This window comes from Mus caroli, chromosome 6, assembly GCF_900094665.2.
Source record: "Mus caroli chromosome 6, CAROLI_EIJ_v1.1, whole genome shotgun sequence".
In the NCBI taxonomy this organism is placed as follows: Eukaryota; Metazoa; Chordata; class Mammalia; order Rodentia; family Muridae; genus Mus; species Mus caroli.
In genome coordinates this window covers 31,928,434-31,950,513 of record NC_034575.1, presented here as the reverse complement: position 1 = coordinate 31,950,513, position 22,080 = coordinate 31,928,434, and the positions used below count along the sequence as shown (strand labels likewise).

At 44.9% G+C, this 22,080-nt stretch overlaps 1 protein-coding gene across 2 annotated transcripts in view; it reads left to right on the top strand.

Moving 5' to 3' along the window:
* Positions 1 to 17,709, top strand: part of Creb3l2 (cAMP responsive element binding protein 3 like 2) — a 115,262-nt gene extending 97,553 nt beyond the window's left edge. Inside the window, exons 9-12 of one of the 2 annotated variants that reach the window (XM_021164591.2) lie at positions 9,846 to 9,945; positions 10,225 to 10,351; positions 11,588 to 11,807; positions 13,665 to 17,709. In XM_021164591.2, coding sequence (XP_021020250.1) covers positions 9,846 to 9,945; positions 10,225 to 10,351; positions 11,588 to 11,807; positions 13,665 to 13,740 — 523 coding nt within the window. In that variant the 3' untranslated portion in view covers positions 13,741 to 17,709. Of the gene's footprint in view, positions 1 to 9,845; positions 9,946 to 10,224; positions 10,352 to 11,587; positions 11,817 to 13,664 lie in introns of both variants that reach the window. The other variant, XM_029478328.1, reaches the window with a different exon arrangement.
* The last annotated feature ends 4,371 nt before the right edge of the window (positions 17,710 to 22,080 follow it).

The window sequence follows — 22,080 nt, the reverse complement described above, 5'->3', positions numbered from 1 at the left end:
TGGGCAGGCATTGACTATGCGTTATAGACAGAGTTGGGCAGGCATTGACTATGCGTTATAGATAGAGTTGGCCCAGTTGAGAGTAGTTGAAGGAAGAAGCCTTCAGACTTATGGGATGTTCAGGACCCTTCCCTCAGGCTATGGGAGTTGGGGATAAGTATTTGATTAGCAGTGAGAAAAGGTTACTCTTTAACCTTTCCTTTAGTGAGTCCTCTAAGTCTTCTTCTCTTGGTCTTTAAACCCTGTATAAGAATCCCTAACATAAGCCAAATGGTGGTAGCACAAGTCTTTAACCCCAGTACTCAGGAGGCAAAGGTAGGTGTATCTCTGAGTTCAAGGACAGCATGGTCTACAGAGTGAGTTCCAGGATAGCCAGGGATACAGAGGGAAACCCTATTTTAAAAAACAAAACAAAACAGAATTTCTACCACAGGTCTTTTCAGTTGAATCTTCAGGGGCTTGCCTAGGTCCTCCACCGGTGTCTGTTGAGGCTACAAAGCTGTGTTAATTTGCCCTCTCTTTGATATTCCTCCCTACTCTCTATTGTGGTTTTGGTTTTTGTATCTAAGTTCTTCTCGTCTGTTTTGGACCACGCACTGGCTGAGCCCACCTTCAGCCATATATAAAGAACCACTGAGACAGAGAAATTACCCAAGTTGCATTTCTCTACACTTTCATCTTGGTTTAATTCACTTTTCATTTCTCCAGTATCTACACCCTCTGTTGTGTGTAGTGTGTTTTCTTTTCATATGGAAATACCTCAAACTTAAAAGAGCTCTACCATAGAGCCCCCAGAGAGATCAGACAGGCATTTTAATGTGCCTTAGTGGTGAATTTAGAAATCTCATAGACCTGGTAAATATTCTAAAATTCTCTTTTGTGTGTTCCTAGGGCAGTAAGTAGTATTGTAATTCAGAAATGCTCTCTGGTACTTGTAAAACAAATGTCTTATAATATAGAAATCCCTCAGAAAGAAAGCTAGAGTGCTGACTCAGGAGTTTAGAGCACTGGCTGCTCTCCTAGAGGACATAGGTTTGATTCCCAGCACCCACATGATGACTCACAACTATCTGTAACTCTATATTCAGGCGATCCAATGTCCTTTTGTGGCCTTCACAGGGACTGCACATATGTGAAATGCAGACATAAATAGAGACAAAATATCTATTCATATAAAATAAAATAATTAAAAAAAATAATTCACTCAGACAGAAAAGAAGACAGTAGTATCCCCACCACCACTACCACGTTGTCTTCTTTCTTTGGGCCAGAGCCTCACAATTGGCTTTCAAAAGGCAAAAAATGTAAACAGTGGGCATTAAAGTTTAAGAGCATTAGCTGTAGTTGTCAAACTTTAGTGTGTAAGATATTGAGATAGTTCATATTCCTTATGAAATACCTTGATGGAGTTTCTAATTGTTAATATTGCATCCTGCTGTCTTCCCACTCAATGGGATAGATGCTTTGGCCTTTGGACTCCTTCTCTAGGTCTCAGACCTTGCCAGACACTAGCTCTGCATGACTGGACAGAGGTGGTATGGCGAGGGCAACACTTGGATGACTGTAGGTAGGTTTTGCTCGAAAAGGACTTGAGTGCTTATCTGTTCCATTGAGGCCCTGATTCATTGGTATAGAGTGTGTGTGTGTGTGTGTGTGTGTTTGCGCGCGCGCACGTGTGCACTCACTAGTTAAGGTACACTGAGACTTTGTCTTTGTAAAATCTCTTCATGTTTTATATTACCTACTGTTGTGGGAATTAGTTAAGAGTCTTGGTGCCCACACAGGAGCTCTCTCGGATTTGAGAATGAAAGTCACACACATATGCCAGTTAATTTTGATAGGTCTTTATTACCTCAATGGTTGGGCACCTTTAAAGCTTCCTGCAGCTAGCAAACACTCCCCTCTGGTATACCTGAATTAACACCCTCCAAATCTACATTTTATCTCTGTTGCCTTCTTACCTTCTGGGCATCCCCTCCCCCATAGGATTGATTTCCATTTATACTACATTTCCTCCATCTCTTCGTCCGGTTCCTGCCTGGCATGGCCCTTCCTAATCCTCCTCATGGTAGACCCCCTCTTCTTCCTTTCTTCCCCTGGGACACCAAGAAGTCCTACCTCTTTCATCCTACCAAGCCATTGGTTGTTAGTTCTTTATTGATCAATCAAAAACCAACTGGGGGCACACTTCAGCTTTTGGACACACAGATTCCTGATTTGGGGGCTGAATTAAGACAAAGCATTAGGACCAATTCCAAACACCTCACCCAAATTTCTGTCCAAAATTAAAAAAAGAAAAAATTTTCTCTCAGACATAAATTGAGCATAACCATATCAATTATGTAAATTATAAAGTATGATATACAATTAGCATTTAGTCCATCATATTTGTCAATTAGATAGTCTTCCCTTCAATCCTTAAATACAATTAAATAAATATATATATACATATATAATTTGATTATATATATACAAATATACATATACATATATATATATATAGATATATATAGATATATATAGATATATATCTCCTTTATTTATCTGTTTGTGGGAGGCAGGCAGTTTCTATTGTCTGTCTGTCTGTCTCTGTCTTTCTCTGAGTAGCCAGACTCTTTGTTAAGCAGGGGCTCTCAGTGTCTCTGAGCTCAAGCTCTTTGTGTTGTTTGAACCATCAGAAGAAATCTCCATGTGACTTGGGCAAATTTTATAGCCTTTTATGAAGCCAAGTCTCCCCCAAATCTTAATCTAACATCATGGTGTGTGTATTTTATCTGAGAATCTCTAAATAATTTTTAAGTTCTTGCCCCATGTTGGGCACCATCTTTAGCTGCTAATTAGTTAACCCACTCTGAGCTCCTGGCAGGCCACATGCATGCTGTACCTGCCCATACAGCTGTCTAGATTCGAGAATGAAACACACACACACACACACACACACACACACACACACACACACACACTAGTTAACTTTGATATGCTTTGGCCAGCTCAGGGCTGGACATTTCTAATCCTCCCCATGGCTAGCCCTCCAGTACTCCTGGCTTAACACTTTCTAATTTTATGTTTTATCTTTGTTGCCCTGTTACTTTCTGGGTGCTGCCCCTATAGGGACACTTTTTCCTTCCACTTACATTTTGGATGATTTTTCTTCTTTAGTTTCTCCCTCTGCCTCTGAATCTGTCTCCTTCTTTCTATCCTATCTGTCCCAAACCCAGGAATCCTAAAAGTCTCAGTTCATCTGTCCTGCTCAACCATTGGCTGTTGGCATCTTAATTTACCAATCCAAACCAACTGGGGACAGTGTCTCTCAATGTCTTACGTGTAGACACTCATGTAGGCAGTTTGGGGGACCAAAATTAACATTGTAACACAAGCAGCATTAGGCGAAGCCCACTTTACCTACAGCAGGCATAATATATAAACATATTTATTTATGCTATAGCTAACTGATATGTATATCTTATTCATTACTGTTAGTTGTTGATAGTTGTTCCCTGATACTGTATTTTCTGTTTGATTTCATTGTATTAAAATATACAGCAGTCACAACCCAATTGATCTCATGTTTTACTAAGAGTCCATGACTTGGCATCTGGAAAACATCTCTGTAGGTATTCATAAGGATGTAAAAAAAAAAAAGATTTCATCATTTTCTGAAGGAGGCTGATTCACCTAGAGAGTTGCACACACACAGAGACACACACACTCACGTGCGTGCATGTGTCCCATGGCCCATTTAATTCATTTTCTAGTCAGGTGCACTATGAGATATAAGTGTGTATACCAGGCAGGGTATGGGGTGACTCTCCTGCCCCATAACTGGGATCTCTCAGTGTATTCTTTTTCCTGATTCCTGATTCCAATGGGAAATGAATTTCTTGACTATTCAAAGGCTAACCTACACTAGCTGTATATCTTTCTCACTTAATATTGCTCCCTTTCCATCTTGGAAATGAAGGGTATAGAAGAAAACAAAATTAAGCCAAATATAAAGATAACACACTAAGCCACTGATGTATTTTCCAGTTCCTGCAAGATAGTGTCTTATACTCTTAAAGCTTTTGAATGCTCTTCCCAGGTTTTTGTTTGTTTGTTTTCTATGTGCTGTGTGGGATACAGTGTGATGTTTTATTTAGGCCCAGGCTGTAGATCCCCTTGACTGCTCTTTTGCCAGGATATATATGAAGATAAGCCACTAAGTTTATTTTTACACTTCACCTTAGGACAAGAATATACATTTTCAATCAAGCTGGACACTCCAGTTTAACAAGTTTTGAAAAATCCTTTGGCCCAGATAAAAATGTATGTTAAGAATGTTTCTCCCTCTAAATTAAGACCTTGATCCCAGAAGCCCAAGAATTCATTAAGCCATAATTGGCCTTGCTCACAAGATTCAAAATACAATAGCAATGGGCAGGGCGTGTGGAGTTTTGGAGACGCCACTGGGCTTTTTATAGATGTTTTTGTAGCTCTAGTATTTCTGTTTCCTTGATAGCTTTCCTTACATCAAGTCCTGCAGGCTGGTTGCCTGACTCTTGACACCCAAGTTTTCAGTGCTGCACTTGGTGACAGCTGTCCAGTGGCATCACAGAGTGTCCTGCATCACCTCAAAATAATGTATCCATTCTGAGGCCTTCCCGAGAAAGAAGCTCTCTTCATCCGCCAGCCACTGAAGAAACAGTGGCGCCTTTCAGAGATGCATTTGCTCTAGCAAACCAGATTTCCCCAGGCAGAGTGATTCTTCCATGATCCTGTTAGCTGATGTGGTTTCGGAAGCTAGCTTTGTTTAGCTGCTGAAGCACACAACGTAAGGAACTTGGTTAGAGGCACAGAGTTGTCATGGTGAGGTCTAAACTCGGGCTCCTCCGTATTTCCAGCCAGTCTTCTCATCCTGCCGTTCACACACCCACTAAGCATCACTAAAGCAATCCATCTACTTGGCATCTGAGAGAGGAACTGGTCTCATCTTTTCCATTTATCTAAATAAATCCTGGGTTTGACTTCCTGACACCTCGCGCTGTGCAGGGCTCATCTGAGCCTCTCTATCATTTGCATTGTTTTCAATACACCTATAGACGTTCCACAAGGGATTTATTTTCCTTCATTGTTTATGAGTGTTTTAAAGTTAGCATAAAAAGTAAATGGGCTCCATAGTGGCATTTTCATACATACCTCATTGTACTTGTTTCTTACTTGTTCTCTTCAACCAGTCTCTCTTCTGCTTTCCACTCACCTGTATTCATTACACTCTCTCACCGTGTCTCATGGTCCCCTTTTTACTTTCATCACACACATACATACACACACACACACACACACACATACACACACACATACATACATACATGTATACACACACGTGTATATATATACATACTCATATACACATATGTACACTAACACATATACATACCCATATGCAGATACACATACATACACATATACACATATATACACATGTACACAGGTATACCCAGATACATACATATGCCGATATACATACATACATACAGATATATACATATATGCATATGTGCACATATTCACACAGGTACACATATATATACATATACACATAGGTACAAAATACACATACATAAATGTGTATATACATATCTACCCATATACATAGGTACACATATGCACACACAGACATATATATACACACATATATACATATATATACATATACACATGTATCTACACAGACACACATGCACATGTACCCATATGTGTGCACATAGGTACATACATGTTCATGTGTACACATATACAAACAGGTACACATTACATACAAGTACACATATACACAAATATACATCTGTACCAACATGTATCCACATACATATATACACACCTCATACATGTATATACATATACATGAACACACAAGTACACATGAACATACGATCACATTCATGGATACACACATACACACCTGTATCCCTATGCATATATTTGTGTCATTATTATTAGACATTAGCTGGTACAGACCTCACTGCGTGCTATTGGACCGGCTGTTCCCATGGCCCTTTATTTTCTCCCAGGTCCTGGTACCGTTCTCCCTTCTGTGGTTATTTGTTTTTTTTTTTTTTTTGGTTTTTTTTTTTTTATTTTAAAACAAACATTAACTCTTTTTTTTTTTTTTTTTTTTTTTTTTTTAAGATTTATTTATTTATTATATGTAAGTACACTGTAGCTGTCTTCAGACACTCCAGAAGAGGGCGCCAGATCTCGTTATGGATGGTTGTGAGCCACCATGTGGTTGCTGGGATTTGAACTCTGGACCTTCGGAAGAGCAGTCGGGTGCTCTTACCCACTGAGCCATCTTACCAGCCCTGTGGTTATTTGTAATAGTGATGTTTTGTGTCTAACGGTGCACGTATCATTCCACGGGGCTCTTGTCAATATCACATTAATGTGACTGGATATTAATTTGAAAGTCTTTCCCTGTGACTTTCATTAGGCTGTTGGATACCGGACTGTGTTGTACATATTGGAAGGTATACAAACTGTAGAGTTGGGGGGTTTGGGTTGGCACCTTGGCCCAGGGGTTCACTAGTTATGGTCTCTGAGGCAAGTACTCATCACTGCTCCACAGTTAGTTCCTAGAACTCACTCACTGTTCATTTTCTTGGGGTGGGAAATGATTTTTTTTTGTAGGATTCTACATGGATTCCCCCAGACTATGTTGGGTCACAGGAACCTATACAAATGCTTGAGATGAATGAGTCAGTCTGCTTTTCCCCTCTCAGGATGCTTCAGGGTTGCAGACTGGTGGGGTTTTTGGAGTGTTGCTTGTTCACACGCACATGCACACACACACACACACACACACACACACACACACACACTTGCACACCATCATTTCATTCCGCTCTCACCAACTCCAGCAGGAAAAGCAGCAGCAAACTGCATGTCACCAATCTGTTGCCTTCTGCCAGAATTCCAAACTGAAAGCATGTATTGGGAACTACAGTGTTTGCTCATCTTAAAGGGCTGTTTGTAAGTTCTTAGAAATCAGGACCCATTCAATGACCAGTTTCACTTCAGCTGACTCCGTGTATGATCATCTTTGAGTCTGTAAAGAATACACTGATGGATGTCAAGTCAGTGAGCTTAGCCTTTCTGGCTTCCTCCAGCAATTCCCCCAACCTTAGAGCATCTGGCACCTGTGACTGGGAGGGTTGTGGTGGAGGTCTGGCTTGGAACTTGTGGCACTCATCCCACCAAGGCGCTTTAGGGATATCTTCCTTGCTAAAAGTCCCTTTTCAGGGGGGTACCGTCTTAGGAAAAGTGGATGCTAATCCCAGGAGTCTCACCTAGAAATTGGAAGGGAGGAGTATTTCTGTTGTCCTGGGGAATCTGTTTTCTCAGCAGTTCATAAGAATGTGGAAGCTGGGCAAGGACCGTGGGTAGGCAGAGAGGAAGTGTAGAATGTTTGATGATAAACAGGCAAAATATATATATAGATAAATAATATCCAGGATGGTTTTGCTTCCAAACCACCAGAGGATGTTGGAGCAAAGTAGATGGCATTGGTACAGCTTGGGAAGGGTCCTTCTAGCTGAAGGCTGGGTAGAGAGAAGATGACCACCCCTGTGTAGCTTACAGCTGAGCTTACATCCTGGCACAAGAATGCTCAAGGCAGAGTTGGGGCACCCAGTGACAGCATCAGCCAACGCTGGAAGCAGTGAGGTCCCTGCTGTAGTTCAGCAGGCAGCCGAGACCTTAGGATTGATGCCTTGAAAGAAGTGTTCCTGCCTGTGGGCATGCTTGTATATACGTCCCAGGACTTGAGGGAGAACCTCGAGAGGAACTTGGGGTTGGCATTACAGATGACAGTCACATGCTACACACACACATGCTACGGCCGGCAGGATCGCAAGTCTGTAGAATGAGTTCCACTCAGCCATTGGCCAGGCAAGAACTCACTCAGTATTTGGTGCTGCGGTGGGGGTTGTGTTGGTGGGTAGTGCAGAGGCGTTCTGAGGAGAGAGAGTAAATTCTATGACAGAAGAAAGTTCTGCAGCACAGGGACTCTTGGTTATGAACTTTTAAAGTGGAATTTAAAATAAGTGTGCTATCAGCATTTCTTCACCTTGGGCAACATGCAGTGTGCTTTTAAAGCAAATCTTACTTTGATAAATTAATGAAAAAGTCATGTCTAACCCCACCTGGTCATGCTTTTATATAACCAAAATGAAAAGTATGGTTGAGAACAACAGCCTTCCATAGGAAATATTATCTTGCTATCCTAAAATTATTCCACATGGCAAAAAACACAGAGTAGGTAGGACCACAGGGAGATTTTTTTGAGTTTAGAAAGCCTTCTACCACGTGTGCTGAGGGCTGTTCAAATTCTTTCACCAAGTCTACCTCCACCGATACTGCAGAAAGGAAAACCATCTCAAAGCCAGCCTACTACCCTTGCTTAAACTAAGAGAATTCTTGTCTTCGATACTGGGCAGGACAGAATTATAAACCTCAGAAAAGCTTGCATGTGTTTTCATCATTGGAAAGACATGCAGCGGGTAGGCTGTGATGGGAAGCAAGATGTGAGGAAATCCCAGAATTCTTCTGGCCTGGCTTTCAAACATTGCATCACGGTTCACGTTTTTCTGAAAATCTTTGATACTCAGACTGTATTCTCATAAACCCTGTCCATTTTGTAGTGGACGCCGGCCTTGAGGAGAGCTGATGAGAATGAGGCAGGGGTCCCAGGCTTTATGCTAGTCCCCCTGAGTCCCGGGAGACACTCTAACCTGGGAGGATGTGCTGCCAGACCCCTGCTATGTCTTGCCATTCTTGGTTTAGGATTTGCAGAGATGCTCCCACACAACATCCTGATATTACACAGCGTGTATACTGCTGTCCTCATCTCTGAACATCCACAGTTGTCCTAGCTGGGGAGTACCATCCCCCTTTCCCTCTCTCCCTCTTCCCTGCTCCCTCCCTTCCTCTGCAGAGTGCTCTGTGTAAACTTGCGGCTCACTGATGGACTGGCCATTTCCAGTCAAGCCACCACCCCTGGCCCCTCCTGCTATTGTTCTCTGCCCAGCCTTTGTTTCTCTCCTTCTCTTGTTTTTGTTTTTATAGATCAGTGTCTCTCATCTCTTGGTGAAATGAGCCTCCTTTGTAATTACCACTGCCCTAGTCAGTTCAGACTGCTGTAACTCAATACCATAAAAGGACTGGCTTGGAAACAACAGAAATGCATTTCTGACTGTTCTGGAGGCAGAGGCAGCCAAGATCAAGGTGCTGGCAGATTCGGTGTCTGGTAAAGGCTGCCTTCTGGTGCAAAGAAAAAAACGGCAGCTCCTAGCTGTGTTCCCATGTAGTGAAGAACTGTATTTTTAGCCCCTTATGTGGGCACTCGTCCTGTTAATAAAACTCCATTCTCAAGGCTACTCACCCCACACCCCCTGCCTATTATCATCATATTGCAGCTTCAGCCTGAACATAGGAACTTGGAGAGAGGGGACACAGAAAACATTAAAGTTTGCTAGTCATAGTCATCCAACCAGAGTGTCTTTTTTCCTCGCTCATTGACTGACAGACAAGTTTCTGCCTGTCCGGGTTGATTTGGGGGCTCCTCTCTTGCCCAGAACAGCTACAGGCTGCAGAGCTGTTGTCAAGGCTGACTCTGAAGCTCCAGGGGGTTCTGCAGTGGTGCCGCCAGCAGTCCCCACCCAGGTGTAGCCCTTTTCCCTTTAAGGAAACCACGCTTCCAGACCCTGCTCAGTCACAGGTGTGAAGCCGCTGTGACTTCTGCGGGAGAGTCGTTCAGAGCATCTCGGTCTCACGTGCCCCTTCCTGACTTTCATTTATCACCGTGGCAGGACTCTCCTTCAGCAACTTCAGAAGCTTCAGACTTTGGTGATGGGGAAGGTCTCTCGAACCTGCAAGTTAGCTGGCACACAGACTGGCACCTGCCTCATGGTGAGTTTCCCAAAGGGACTTCCTCCCCTGGCAAAACCCCCCCATTTCCAGACTCCCCTACCTTGAAAATGCTAACAATGAATGAAGCCAGAGAGACCATACATCCTGTTGCAAGGCTTCCCCTTGTCTTGTCATTTCAAGGACATGACTGAGGGTATGACCTGACCCCTAACAGACTGGTGTTCTTTCTTGTCCCGCGCTCCCAGGTGGCTTGTTCCCAAAGGTCTGCCACCCACAGTCTGGGCTCTACAGCTCCCCGTGTTCTCTCCTCACCTCTAGGTCGTTGTGCTTTGCTTTGCTGTTGCATTTGGAGGCTTCTTTCAGGGCTATGGGCCTTATCCTTCTGCCACCAAGATGGCTCTGCCCAGCCAGCATCCTCTGTCAGAGCCATACACAGCCTCCGTGGGTAAGTCACCACCTTGTTTTGTTTGCCTGCAGTTGGCTTTCCGAGCTCTCTGCAAGGGATCCCAACCCATGTGTAAGAGTAGAGCATTTCTGTTTGCAGGTGGGGTGTTCTGGGAATGGCCACTGGACTCCCTGGGTAGCACCAGGAATTCTCAAGAATTCCACAGAGGGTTATCAGAAGTCCGTAGTGCTCCAGATTCCTTCTCTGATAAGCCCTGACACCCCCTTTGGAGTTCTGATTTGGGGTCGGGTAGGGCGATGTGGATCTTGGAAGACCAGAGAGCGAGGAGGACATTTAGCTCGCTCTGATAACTCAGAGTCTCTGACTCCCTGAGTGGAATTATATGGTGTTGCAGTGAGAGTTTGCAACAAAAATTAAAGAACTCGTCTGTCTTGGGCTCAAGGCTTCGGATGCTCAGAGATGTTCACCAGATAGCATATACTGTTCTCACCTTGACCAATGATAATCTTTTGAGTATTTAGAAAACAGAGGGGAACAAGGAGGGAATATACACCGAGTGGCACAGCTCTATTAGCAACAACACACAGCAAGTTAGGAGGCACTGGATTTGAGAAAGGGATAATTTCACCCTTCTCAAAATGTCTGTGGACTGCAGCCGTTAGGCCTATCCAGGCTAGACAGGTGATAAAATGACATTCCTTTCAGATAATTTCAGTCGATTCTTGGGGACCTTCTGTCCCTAGGGAAATAGCTTTAAATTTTGTAAGTTAAGGGGAGCACAGTTTCTATATTCAGGAAAATGGTTGCAGAATCATCTATGTGACTCTCCCATAATGCAACAGAGGTTGTCTCCCTCTGACTTGTTGGATTGGCTTTGTGCTGTCTCAGCGGATTCTAAGACCTGCTTTCTGGGGATGCCTCCTCTTTCATCTGGGTTTTAACAGCTCCAAGTATTTGACCCCAGCTTTCCTTGAGTTTTTTTTCCCCAGGGTCAATTATGGGTAGGTGTGAGGGGAGTTTTACTTAAAGACAGTGAGGGTGGAAGTGGGCTCAGTGTTTATTTGCTTTTATGTCCTTCCAGCCTGTAGCATTGGTATACGTTTTGATCCATAAGCTCTGAAACCTGAAGCCATTGCAGAAAGCCGAACCTAGCTGGCACTCCATCCCAGGAGATGAGAGTGTGTTGATTGTCATCTGCCGCTGGCCTTTGGAGTAAAGGGCATATATGGGCCTTGGGGTATTTTGCTAATATCTGTTGATCTGTTCTTTCTTCAGTGAGATCCAGGAACCTGCTAATCTATGAGGAACACGCTCCCCTGGAAGAGTCGTCGAGCCCAGCCTCAGCCGGGGAGCTGGGGGGCTGGGACAGAGGCTCCTCTCTGCTCAGGGCATCGTCCGGGCTTGAGGCCCTGCCAGAGGTGGATCTTCCCCATTTCATTATCTCCAATGAGACGAGCTTGGAGAAGTCAGTACTGTTGGAGCTTCAGCAGCACCTGTGAGTCCTGTAGGTACAGACCTAGTGGTTGATGATGGAGTACGGATCAGTCCCGGCAGGAGGGCAGACACCAGAGGCCCTCACAGGGCCCACCTTAAGTAACAGCCCAGGGAAGGATCTGTGGATGGCTGTTAGTAAGGAAAAGGTCTAAGATGAGCTAATCTAGTCTCCATACCAGCCCTCCCAAAGAGCAGGAGAAGATGTGAGCCGCCTCAGTCAGTATGACCGTTTTCTCTCATAGTCACAAACTGGCCATATGTGGTAGCACATACCTTTAATCCTAGCACTTGGCAAGAGGAGGCAGGAAAACCAGAAATTCAAGTCCAGCCTCAGCTTCATACTGAGTTCATGGTTAGCCTGGGCTACCTGAGATCCTGACTCCCAAAAAACACCTGGTGACGTTGAGAGCTTGTTCTGCACATGCACCTTCAATCCAATTCTACAGTTTCCTTCTAACTAGAGAGCAAAACAGTGCTTTGCTGAGCATCAGTGTAAATGATGGTTTGCATGTCAGTGCACAAGACTTAGCCGTAACTGCAGATGAGATGCTCTCACTGTGAAATGCTTGGGGCCAGTGTGAAATGTTTGGAATATTTTCCAGGTGTTAGAATATTTGCACATACATAACGAGATCCAAGTCTGAACGTGTGACTTATCTATGTTAGGTGACAAAGTTTTAGTTCTTAGAGCAGCTCAGAGTTTAAGTCTGAGGACTAGGGATGCTCAACTCTGTATACGTTTGTATCCTTATAGCGAGAGGCAGCACTGGCGAAACACTGTACATTTTTTTTTCCACATTGAAAATCATTCCTATTTAGCTCCAATTCTGCACTCAGTTGTTCCTCTCCGATAGCCGATGGGAAGGGGAGGGGTCCTTTGTAAGACATAATGGCTGATGCAGTCTTAAGGTACTGCTGTTGTAGGGGGCACTTGAGGGACGCCGATTGGCACAGGAAGCACACGAAGCACACGTGTTCCCTCTGGGTAGTGTACGGTGATGCTGGTGAGTCAGCTAATCGGTGCTCCTAGGCGGCTCAGAAATGGGGCTGCTCCAGGGTAAGCAATGAAGACGCCATTTTACCTCTCTCCCAACTCTTTGCAACAGAGTTCATGATCATATGTACTTTTATATGTGGACATGGCAAGCACATATTTAACACTGGTACTAATCATGCCTGTATGTGCTATCAAAACAAATCTTGTAAGTATCCCACCATGAGTAGCCTTAAATTTACTCCCATTCTGGAAAGAACCGGAAGCTAGTACGGGAAGCCCCAGGAGACCGAGCTGCTGGATGGCATGGCTCACCGCACAGTCTGCTCTCCCAGCTCAGGGTTTGGAAGCCCAGTCTGATCCCTCTGTTGACTGCCGTGTCTCCTAAGTAATAAAACGTCCCCAACTCCCGTCATAGTGCTGGGAGACTTAATGAGCTGATATACAAGTTGATCTTGTGGTTATTTTATGGTATGTATTCTGTGTTATTTTAAGTTGATTCATTTTTTAAAAAAATCATTGTCTGGATTCTTAATTCCAGAGCAGAAGTCAGCTCTTAACCCTTTTTTTCCTCCTCCCTGTAACTTAAAGCACTGAGGTCACTGATATACAAGCAACGGCCATTGAAAGCAATTTAAAACAATTCAGCACCGGGGTCTCCTCTGTGCCAAGATAAAGGTGCAAATGTAGGGGTGAGCAGGTGACTATTGGGAGATCCTGGGGAACAAAGACTTACCACTAGGCGTTTAAAAGACTCTGCCAGGGTTGGCCCACAGGGCTACAATAGACTCATGCTATGGCGTCTGAGAATTTGAGCAAAAGCTGGTGGCTAATACTTGTTCTCTCCATTGGATGCCTTCACAGGGTCAGCAGCAAACTGGAAGGGAATGAAACACTCAAGGTTGTAGAACTGGAGAGGAGAGTGAACGCCACCTTCTAAGGAGAGCTCCACCCTCCTCTTCTCCTAACTCCATCTGATCGTCCTTTCAGTTTCCCCTTCACCACTGGATTTCGAGGAGGAGATGGACGAGTGTTATGGCTTGAGACAGGAGGCCAGCCCAGGGGATTCTGCTTGTGTGTCCCCGTAGCTCTCCACAAAAGGGAGCTCCATCCCTTTCTCTTACTGCCATTGGAAATTATTTTAGGGCTGAGATAGGGGTGGAACGAGCAGGCTTGTTTCCACCAGTAGTGCCAAGAAGACACTGCCTGATTCTTCCCTGGGAGGAGTGACTCCTCTGAAGAAGACATGACTCATGTTCAGTTGAGACCCCAGACTCTAGCCACACACATGCCACAGACATGCCAGGGAGTGGCAAAGCACTGACTCCTGAGCTCCCTTCCTCACTAGGACTCCAGTGTGATCCCGCACTGAGAGGACCAAAGCGTCATTGCAGTCTTCTCTCCACCCTGTACCCCGGAGTCCTGACTGGATGCCTGCACAGGCAGACGGGGCTCCCACCATATTTTCAGGCCGCAAGTGCAATTCCTGAAGGCATCAGGCTCTTCTCTCCCAGGCTCTCCTGCCCACTGTGTTGTTTGTAGGACACCCCACACCCACTCATACACAGCCTGCATCTCCACAGGACAGTAGCTCTGTCTCCCTGGCCTCCCCTCCCCATTTGTAAATAGTATTTATTAGCTTGCTCAAGCTCCCAGCTGACCATAGTGAAAAGATCTCCCCTTCCAACCAGCAAAGTCTTCTGTTGGCCTTTGGAACAGGAGAGTCCCCAGAATCTGGGACCCTAGTCTTTGTAGTCGATGCCTTGTTTCCCCCATTTCTTCTTTAAAATTGGGGACCTATAACATCATCGCTGTTGCGGAATCCCCTTAGGCATGTGTCCCCTGATGGATGAATACATGGGAATGGTGGATACTGTCTTCTGACTCAGGCTCTAGGCTCCATGGCTTCCTCTCTCTGGTCCTGCCACACAGAAGGAAAGCCCTGTCCAGGATAATGAGCATTGCTGACACCCTTGCTAGCTTGTCCTGCCTTCCTGCTTACCCCACTCCCTCACCTTCCTCCTTCCCTCTGCCCTCCATCCACCTGCCTTAACTAATCAGGGCTGGAGTTGGTCATTTTTGTACACCCACAGTGGTACCTTTTACAGTCAGGTTTGGATACTTTGCAGCTCATCCAAAGAGACATACTAAACCCTAAACTCTTTTTTGTTGTTGTTGTTGTTGGGTTTTTTTTTTATGATTAAAAAGTAAAAATTGTAGTTTAAAAAAATCCTTTCCTCTTTCATACAAATAAGAAATGGAAATTGCTCGTTTATTGTATAAGATAGAAGATTTGTTTAAAGTGTTTCCCCACCCCCAACCCCAGCTTGTAAGAGATTTTATGTAAGAAATGTGCTTACACTTTGTATTTTATTTTTAGCAGCAGCTAAAAGGCCTGTAGTTTCTCTCTCTCTCTCTCTCTCTCTCTCTCTCTCTCTCTCTCTCCATCATCTTTGAGATCATTAGAGCCTGTATAAAGGGGATTATGGCCCTGCCTTCTATGTCACACATACGATTTGGTGTCATTAGTGTTTGCTATCATGCCCAATGAGTAGCTCCTTACTTGGTCTGCTCAGGGCATCCTCGGGAATGTTCCTTCCCCCCACTCCTCCCTCCCTCCCATGGTGGGTTCCCAGATGGCAGATGGTCAAGCTCAGGGCTACTGTGATCTTGGCAGCCCTCCTGTTTCAGGGCTGCCACCCTCCCTTACAGGGTGGTATATAGCCAGGGCTATACAAAGAGGGTGGCTAGTGTCCTGCTTTTCTCTCTCTCTCTCTCTCTTCTCTCTTTCTTCTCTCTTCTCTCTCTTCTCTCTTCTCTCTTTATTCTCTCTTCTCTCTCTTCTCTCTTCCCTTGATCTTCCTGGGCCTGGCCCATTCTGCTCTTTACAGTGCCAGATATTTATACATCATAAACTTAGGAAATGCCTAAAAGAGCCTAAGCAGGAAAAATCCTAGGGTTAGGCAGTGTTTGCATGATGAGAGAGGAAGGGTTTGCCATAGAGAGCTGAAATGGGGATTTAGACTGATGTGTGCATTGGCTGAGCTGAACCTTGGTCTCTTGATGTCCCTGGAGAGCTGACCCCATTCATGCAGGAGGAGGAAGAAGGAAGTGTCCAGTCACATCCTTAGTTCTCAGAGGACTTTATTTTCCTCTCTACCTACTCTTTTGGGTGTCACTGTCTCCAGACAGCAGGGCCCTTTGTCTCTGGGAAATTAGCCATCCAGAATAGAATCTGTAACAAGAGACATGGGACATAAGCCAGAGAACTCAAACAGCCCTTTAAAGGAGCTCTCGGCAACCAACACTGCCACTCTATGAGAAAACCCTCTGCCCTTTACTGCTGGCTTGCCAGGGAAGGGGACCAAGCCAGTGATCCCTCTGGGATGCTCAGTAGAGTCAAGGGACCCAGCAGAGATGCATGAGACAAGATGGATTGCGAGCAATTAGTGGATGTGTGCACTTTTTGTTCAGAGTTTAAGGCTAGGATATTGGTTTTTCCCACTGACGGAGCTGTCCTGCAAACCAGTCAATACCTTATGGCTATGTCTGAAGGTTTTAAATAGTGCTCGACCCAACACCTTGGACTGAAATTTTGAAAAGTTTTGAAAAAAGACTGCTAGACTTAGAGAAGCCAGAACAAATTCCACTGGTTATATTTTCTACCTTGTAAACAGGTCAGCACCCCCACTACTCTTTTTAAAATCACTTTAGTGATGGAGATGTCTTGCAAAAGATGTAGAGAACAAGGCCTCTTTTCCCTAGATGAGACCTGAGGAACCCAGTTGCCCCTTCCCCCCAACCCCCTTTAAAGCTCCCAACTTGGGTCCTGTAAATGGAGGTGTCATCACCATCACCATCGCCAGCATTGAGGAAGAGCCTCTGGAGTGTCAGGACTTTGCAGTGTAGCTCATGCAAAGAGAGTGTTCTATAAAAATCTTGACAGCTGAACTCAGTTGCTCTTTCCTGGCAGAAGGTGGGGGTGGGATCTAACATCAGTGCAGGCAAAATTAGATAACCATTTGGTTCATAGAAATGATTCCATGCCTTGGGAAGACAGATTTGGGGCCGCATTGTTTACGAACTATACACACCAGGTTAATAGACACCCCTTCTTAAGCACCAGCTCCTCTTGGGTGCCCCCAGAGTCCCTGCAACTGTTATCCACATACAACAGGGATATCAGACTGCTTTCTTCTTCGGGCTGGTACAGAATCTGTGTCCATCATTTTTTACTACAGGTCTTGTTAAAATTCTTTGCAGCACTTCGTGTCCCCTCACGTCCCATGTGCTCAGACCCAGAAAAAGCAGAACAGAATTAGAAGTGCCTCTGAGCTTTGTGAGGTGTATGTGCAAGCCCCCATGGAGAAATGGAGACATCTTGTCCCCACCTGAGGAGTGGACATCTGCCTGATTCTTGCCAACATGAGGGGCGGAAATGGGAGAAAAAGCTTTTAGTTGCTAATTTGTTTCCACTGAGCCAAGTGTTTGAGAAACCTGGAGGAGAGCTTAGCACTCCCACTTGCAGCCTGGCAGGACCTGTGGAGCCATTAACGGCCGGGGGTCTTAGCGAGAACCACTTCATTAGAGCACTTGCTGCAGAGGCAGAGAGCAGAGCCGCCAGGGTAAATTCTGCTTCCACCCCACAAAGGCAGTCACAGGAGAGAGTGGAGAGAGCAGTAAGGAGGCCACTGGAAGGAGCCAGCCCCAGATTCTGGTTCATTCATTCATTCACTCCTTAGACATTTGCGGTTTTACTAAGGAAGAACAGGTTTCCTGAGGCCTAGGAAATCTTGGAGAATAAAAAGGACTTGGAAAACAAGTTTTAGTAGTCATTCAGAGGACTCAAGTACTAATGCTAGGTCTCTTCCCTTCCACCCTCACCCTCTTTCTCTCTCTCTCTCTCTNCTTCCACCCTCACCCCCCCTCTCTCTCTCTCTCTCTCTCTCTCTCTCTCTCTCTCTCTCTCTCTCTCTCTCTCTCTCGTACTTATTCATGCCTCCGATGTGCCTTGTATCTGAATCCAGGATGGCAGGAATCCCCTGTCCCTGGAAGGTGTCATATATTACTAGCTAGTATTAGGTTGAAGTTGGGGGTGGGGGCTTTCTCTGTAGGCGTGGGGATGGTTCCCTCAAAGTGAGCCACTATTAGATTTGTCCGTCAGGGGAAAAGAAATGGGGTTATATCCATTAGGAAAATCCCATTTTGTAGATAGAGGTGCAATCACATAAAAATGTGGCCAGGCAGGATTAAAGGTATTCTAAATCCTTACCACGGGGCATTTTCTGGATGCAAAGGCACTAGCCCATTTGAAAATTAATATTCCGTGCCTCTGGGCCAAGAGGTCAGCTTTCTGCACGAGGAGAAAAACAGTAACTGCTGTTTGTTACAGCCTGAAATTCAGGACGGCCGCATTTTCTCTTGGTTTCTAAAAGGAAGGGAATCTTCCCTATTTTTCTAAGATGTTGAGTATTGTGTAAGTAAGCTTTGAGACTTTGAACCTGATTGAAATGCAAAGCAAGGGTGACTCATTGTTAGGAGAAGTAAAGGCCACTGAAGGTTTGGTAGTTTCTGGAGTCATATCTGAGAACTCACAGATTATCTTTGCCTCTCTAGGCAGAAACAGAGCTACCCACTGCAGCAGCCTGACTGTGCAGCACTCAGCTCTTTGGCTCTCTCTGAAATGCCTGTCTCATCCTGTCTTCTGCGAGCATGGCTCACAGGCCTTGTGTCTGGGTGATGGGAACCCAGGTTCAGGCTGCACTTCTGTTTCTGTCCTTTGCTCAACAGCGGGGGTGTGCACTCGTGGCTGCACAGATGAAGCCCATGCTGAGTCTGCGGGAACACTAACACTCAGGGTACCCTGTGGGTGACCCTCCCTACACAGTGCAGAGCAGAGCCCAGGAGGGGCCACTCTCCTTGCCTAGGCTGGCAACTGATTTTGCTCTCTTTGGAAAGATTCTAGATAAGTCAGCGTTGTTTAAATCCAAGTGCATTGCAAGTCTGTGAACTGATCTGTTGCACTGTCTTATGGCTTCTTATTGTTCATCATAGCTAATTAAATACCAAAAAATAGAAAAATAAAATAAAGCTTTGTAGTATACTTGTACTTAGTTTGGGGAAAAATGAAATTATAATGCATTTGTATTTCCATTTCTTGCAAATAAATATTTTTCTTAGTCAAATGTTGCCCGGTCTTTAAATCCTGACAACCTGGTTTCAAAGGCATTTGCCTTTGTGTGAATTTGTGTGTATGATGTGTGTGTGTATGTGATATGTGGTGTATGGTGTGTGTGTGATGTGTGATGTGTGTGTGAGGATGTATGCGTATTGGGTATGTGTATGGGGGTGTGGTGTGGTGTGTGTGTGTGTGTGTGTGTGTATGTAGACATTTTTTTTCCTAATTACCCAGCCAAACTGCAAAAGTAGGCTCAGGCCAATGATTTTTACATTCTGTGGTGGTAAATCTGAGTCTCCACTGGAGGAATATAATATTGAAAAATGCAATCGTTTTTCAGCCAGTGGCAGAGAGTCAGTTTTCTCCTGAGATTTGTGAGGCCTGGCTGCTGTGTTCATTGTCTCCTACAGCTATTCCCTAACTACATTCCCAGAATCTATGGGTTTGATTTTGCTTTTCTCGAGTCTGGAGGCTTGAGGCTGACGCTTTGGATTTGAGCCAGAAAGGAACGGGCCTTGCTCAGAGGAGCAGCTGGGGAGGAGGCCTCATGGCTCGTGCTGTGGAAAGGCCTATGAAATGGTGGATAAAGGTCAGCGCACTCAACCAGAGTGAGCTTCCTTGCCCTGCACTTTCTCGATTCAGTCATTTTTCTCCACTCAGAGCAGAGCTTTTGCTGAATCCCAGGAGTGCCCCACAAAAGCAGTTTAGGGAAGGAAGGGTCTATCTGAGCTCCCAGATTGAAAGTAGAACCAACACGGTGGAGAACCGAGGCAAGGCTGGTCACATTGCATGTGTGGTCAGGTAAGGGGTGAATGCTGGAGCCCACCTCAGAATCTCATTTCTTGATTCATCCCACGGGGGAATCCAAGCTCGGGAAACTGCGATGTTCACATTTAAGTTGCCCCCCCCACCCCAACTCAAGTAATCCTTTTTGAAAACACCCACAGACACACCTAGATGTGTTTCCAAGGAGATTTTAAATCTCCCCTCATGATTGACAATGAAAGTTGATTACTACAGACCCTAAGGCCATGGACTATGCTTACTTGGAGAAAAAAGTTTAGTTCCCATCTGTACTGGCTATTTTTGTGTCAACTTGACACAGCTGGAGTTATCACAGAGAAAGGAGCTTCAGTTGAGGAAATGCGTCCATGAGATCCAACTGTAAGGCATTTTCTCAATTAGTGATCAAGGGGGAAAGGCCCCTTGTGGGTGGGACCATCCCTGGGCTGGTAGTCTTGGTTCTATAAGAGAGTAGGCTGAGCAAGCCAGGGGAGGCAAGCCAGTAAAGAACATCCCTCCATGGCCTCTGTATCAGCTCCTGCTCCCTGACCTGTCTGAGTTCCAGTCCTGACTTCTCTGGTGATGAACAGCAGCATGAAGTGTAAGCCAAATAAACCCTTTCCTCCCCAACTTGCTTCTTGGTCATGATGTTTGTGCAGGAATAGAAACCCTGACTAAGACACCATCTCTTAGCATCATGCCTGCTTCCTGCTTGGGCATGCAGCAAACCCAGAGCTGCTGGACCTCCTTCTGTCCCTACAGGAGGCCGTCCCCTCACACTGGCTTGTTACAAAGCTCCTTCATCTGCATGCCATTTTGTCATTTCCTTGCCTTTTTTTAGACAATATAGAGTATGTTTTAATATGAGACTCATTCTTTAAAATCACTTTATTATATTGAATTTACAAAAAAAAATATCATAGTCACTCAAACACTTGCCTGGTCCTACACTCTGTATATAACTCCATGAACTACACAGGTCGAATCCTGACTCTGCGAAGCGTCTCCTTATACCTGCACTAACTCAATTATACTTTTATGTGGTTATCTACCACACAAAACAGAAAGCCATGATAGAGTTGAAACTGGAAAAAACAATTAACTCTGTATCCTGTTAGGACTCATGCATCCTTTTGCCCGTTTGGCATCTTCTCTTCATCACCTGTTATTGCTTTGTCTTGCCATAGAGATACAGGCGTGTTCATGTTTACCTGACACAGGATTTACTATAGCAAGGAACTGACACCAACCTAGATGTAGATCAACAGATGAATGGACACTGAAAATCTGTCTGTCTGTCTTATATAATGAACATTATATAGCTCTACAGATAATACAATTGAACATATGTCGCAAACAGGCCTCTCCATTTGCTGTATATCTGATGCTTTGACACCGAGGATCTTGCTAGATCTGGAGGTGCAGCTTCAGCCATCCCTTACCAATTCCTACCCTGTGTGCAAACCTTTCATAGACAAACTAGCCAAGCTACAGCCTACACCCCAACTCCCTCCTCTGTGGACTCCCACAAGGTTCTGACACTCTAAACACTATCCCTCTGGCCCATACACAGGGCCAGGTACTAGCAACTAGAGACAGCCCTATACCCCAGACCTTTTGGAAACTCTTCGAAGTAGCCAGCCCTAAGTGTGCTCGCCCTGGGTGTGCCCACATTTTAGCCTTTGCTTCCTCTGCTTGCTAGCTGGTTCTCATGTGTCCTCGGGGGACCATTGATAACTAGCTATCTTTGCTTTGCACCAGCTACTGTCATTTGATCTCTTAGCTTCCCCACACTCAAAAAACAATAAAAATCTGTATTTGTAAAGCATACTTCAAAGATTTTCTGGAATCATTTTTATAGCTTGTTAGAATACATTCCTTGGGCATTGCTATAGTAAGTTAGAGGCTGGCTCCAGACCCAGGGGGTTCACACAGTGACCCTCTGTGACTGAGGCGGCTGTCATTCAGAGTTTTGTTATCTCATTTCACACTGGCTGTTGTTTCAATCTGTAGTCCAGGGTTAGGTTCCAGAATAAACCAGACCCTTCTGAAGCTGGAATGATAGACAGTAGGAGGCACAGGCATCTAGTGAGAGGAAGTGTTAGGGGGAATTAGGACTCTGATGTCTGTGACTTCTTACACTGGTTACATTACTACCTTTGTGGCTTGAAGGAAAAGGAGGCGCTTATTGAATGCTTGTCATGTAACAGAGGTGTGTGTGTGTATACTATGTATGTGTATGTGGTTGCATGTGGTTGTGTGTTTGGTGTGTGTGGTATGTGTGTGTGGTATGTATGTGTGGTGTGTGTGTTTGAGTGT